This window comes from Triticum urartu, chromosome 5A (assembly GCF_056163025.1).
Source record: "Triticum urartu cultivar PI428250 chromosome 5A, HENAU_Tu73, whole genome shotgun sequence".
NCBI classification, from domain to species: Eukaryota; Viridiplantae; Streptophyta; class Magnoliopsida; order Poales; family Poaceae; genus Triticum; species Triticum urartu.
Window position 1 is genome coordinate 621,949,210 of NC_141877.1, and position 2,023 is coordinate 621,951,232.

At 43.7% G+C, this 2,023-nt stretch overlaps 1 protein-coding gene across 1 annotated transcript; it reads right to left on the bottom strand.

Annotated features, from left to right (window-relative positions):
- Positions 1-947: 947 nt before the first annotated feature.
- On the bottom strand, positions 948-1,662 carry LOC125506243 (uncharacterized). The gene has a single exon (XM_048671099.2). The coding sequence runs from the start codon at positions 1,599-1,601 to the stop codon at positions 1,161-1,163; it is 441 nt and encodes a 146-aa protein (XP_048527056.1). The 5' UTR covers positions 1,602-1,662; the 3' UTR covers positions 948-1,160.
- Between the last annotated feature and the right edge of the window lie 361 nt (positions 1,663-2,023).

The following is a 2,023-nucleotide window of genomic DNA, read 5'->3' on the forward strand; positions in this document are numbered from 1 at the left end:
GTATGCGACCACTCACTTTGTCATGATACATACCTCATGACAATTTTCGTGTAAATAACATGGTAATTCATGTTGGCTACTTTAGTGTTGTGTTAAATATAATGGCGGTAATTTCTGTGTAAATATTGCGTTACTTTACGCACCGCAGACCTAATAATTTACGTGCAAAACACCATGGTAACTTTCGACCGGGGGAAAAATGTTGTTGAAACATACCCCCGGTTCTTTTTGGAATTTGCCACATGGTTCGCAATTTTCACAGTCCTTTTTTCATATACATATAAACATATTTTTATAGATGTTTCACATTTTGCAAATACCTTTTTTTTACAAAAACATGCTTTGAACATTTTTTTTCCAATACATGTTAAACAATTTTTAAATACACATTGAAACATTCTTTTAGTGATAAAATATTTTTTTACTATACAAACTATTTTTTACATTGTACACATATTTTCTAACTGTGAACTTTTTTAAATGCAACATACATTTTTTTGAATAACACAAACATTTTTTTACAATGTATAAACATTTTATGTACACATGATTAACATTTTTTGTAGATATGATAACATTTTCTACTTTTTTGATTCACATTTTCTACCTTTTTATTCACCCTGTACATATTTTGTAAACAGAAATCGATTTTTCTATACACTTTTAATATTTTTGCAAATGCAAGATTATTTTTATAAAACAATTATGTAATTTTTAAATATTTTTTAATTATGTGTGTATATATATAAATATATATAATACTGTATTGCCTAATATAAACAAAGTGAGCCGCGGCTACTTGGCTATAGGCCAATACGTTGCCCTGCAGGTGAGTTTCCTGGGCCCTCAGGATGCCTCCCGCCGACGAACTCCCCCCCTGTGACTGTTACGACGGTGGCGGCGATTAAAGCAAACAACCGCCCACTCTGAATACCCAAACAAACCAATGCACCAACCCATTTGACATTTGTCCCAAGGTTTTCAGTTTGTTACATAAAAGAAACCAAAATGGACACCACCATGAACAATACTAGTAGAGAGCACATAAAGCACGTACTGTATGCATTAAGAAAAACCTAAAACCAAAGAGCTTTTAATTGCTACTAGTGATGTTTTCCAGAAATCAAGCGTGTACGTACTACAGCAAACAAGTTGCAAGTTCAAATACATGGCATGTCGGGGCGCCGGCGCGACCGGCGGTGGCTCTTCCTGAGCCGAAGCACGCCGAGCAGCGCCCTCACAATGTCTCCCGCCGCGGCCGCCCAGGACGGCTTCCTCCCCTTCCCATGGAACGGCGACTGGTACGACGGCGGCGGCGAGGGGGGCGGAGGCAGCAGCGTAGCACCACCAGCGCCGCTGCTGGTCGCTGTGGTGGCTGGGAGGGACGACTCCGGGGAGACGGCAGCCGCGCCCCTCTTTGGCGTGCCGGGCGCGGACTCCCAGAGGAACGGCACGGCGCCGGCGCGCAGGCTGTAGTAGACCCTGAAGGACGCGTTCGTCACGCTCGACCGCTCCCTCACGGACGCCGCCCTGCCATGGTCGCCGCCGCAACCTCCGTCGGTGGAGCTCGGCCGGAGCGCGGGCTGCTGCTTCGAGCCCATTCCTAGCTGCTACGATCGCTCTGCTGGAGAGAGAGGCCTGCCTGCCTGCCCGTGTGGTTTTATAAGTAGCGAGAGTCTGAACTGGAGCTTTTTATTTTTTATTTTTTGGACACTTGAGCTGCTGGATGGATGAAAGGATCCTGCATCAGAATAATTGATTGGAAAGAATTAGGTTTAATAATGAGACAGTGAGAAGTGTGAGCTGGAAGCCTAGGTTTTAATGGCTGACAACAAGCCTGCATCCGCTACTAACAATGACCAGCCGCTGATGCTGCACCGTCAGATTGGCATTGACAAGAAATCCCTCCTATCCTGCTCAGTGTGTTTCTTGAAGCTTCATTGCTTAACCACCACGATTTGTTGCTCCGATTCTGTTTAGTACACTACTACTCCCTCCATCCAAAAAAGCTTGTCTATGTATC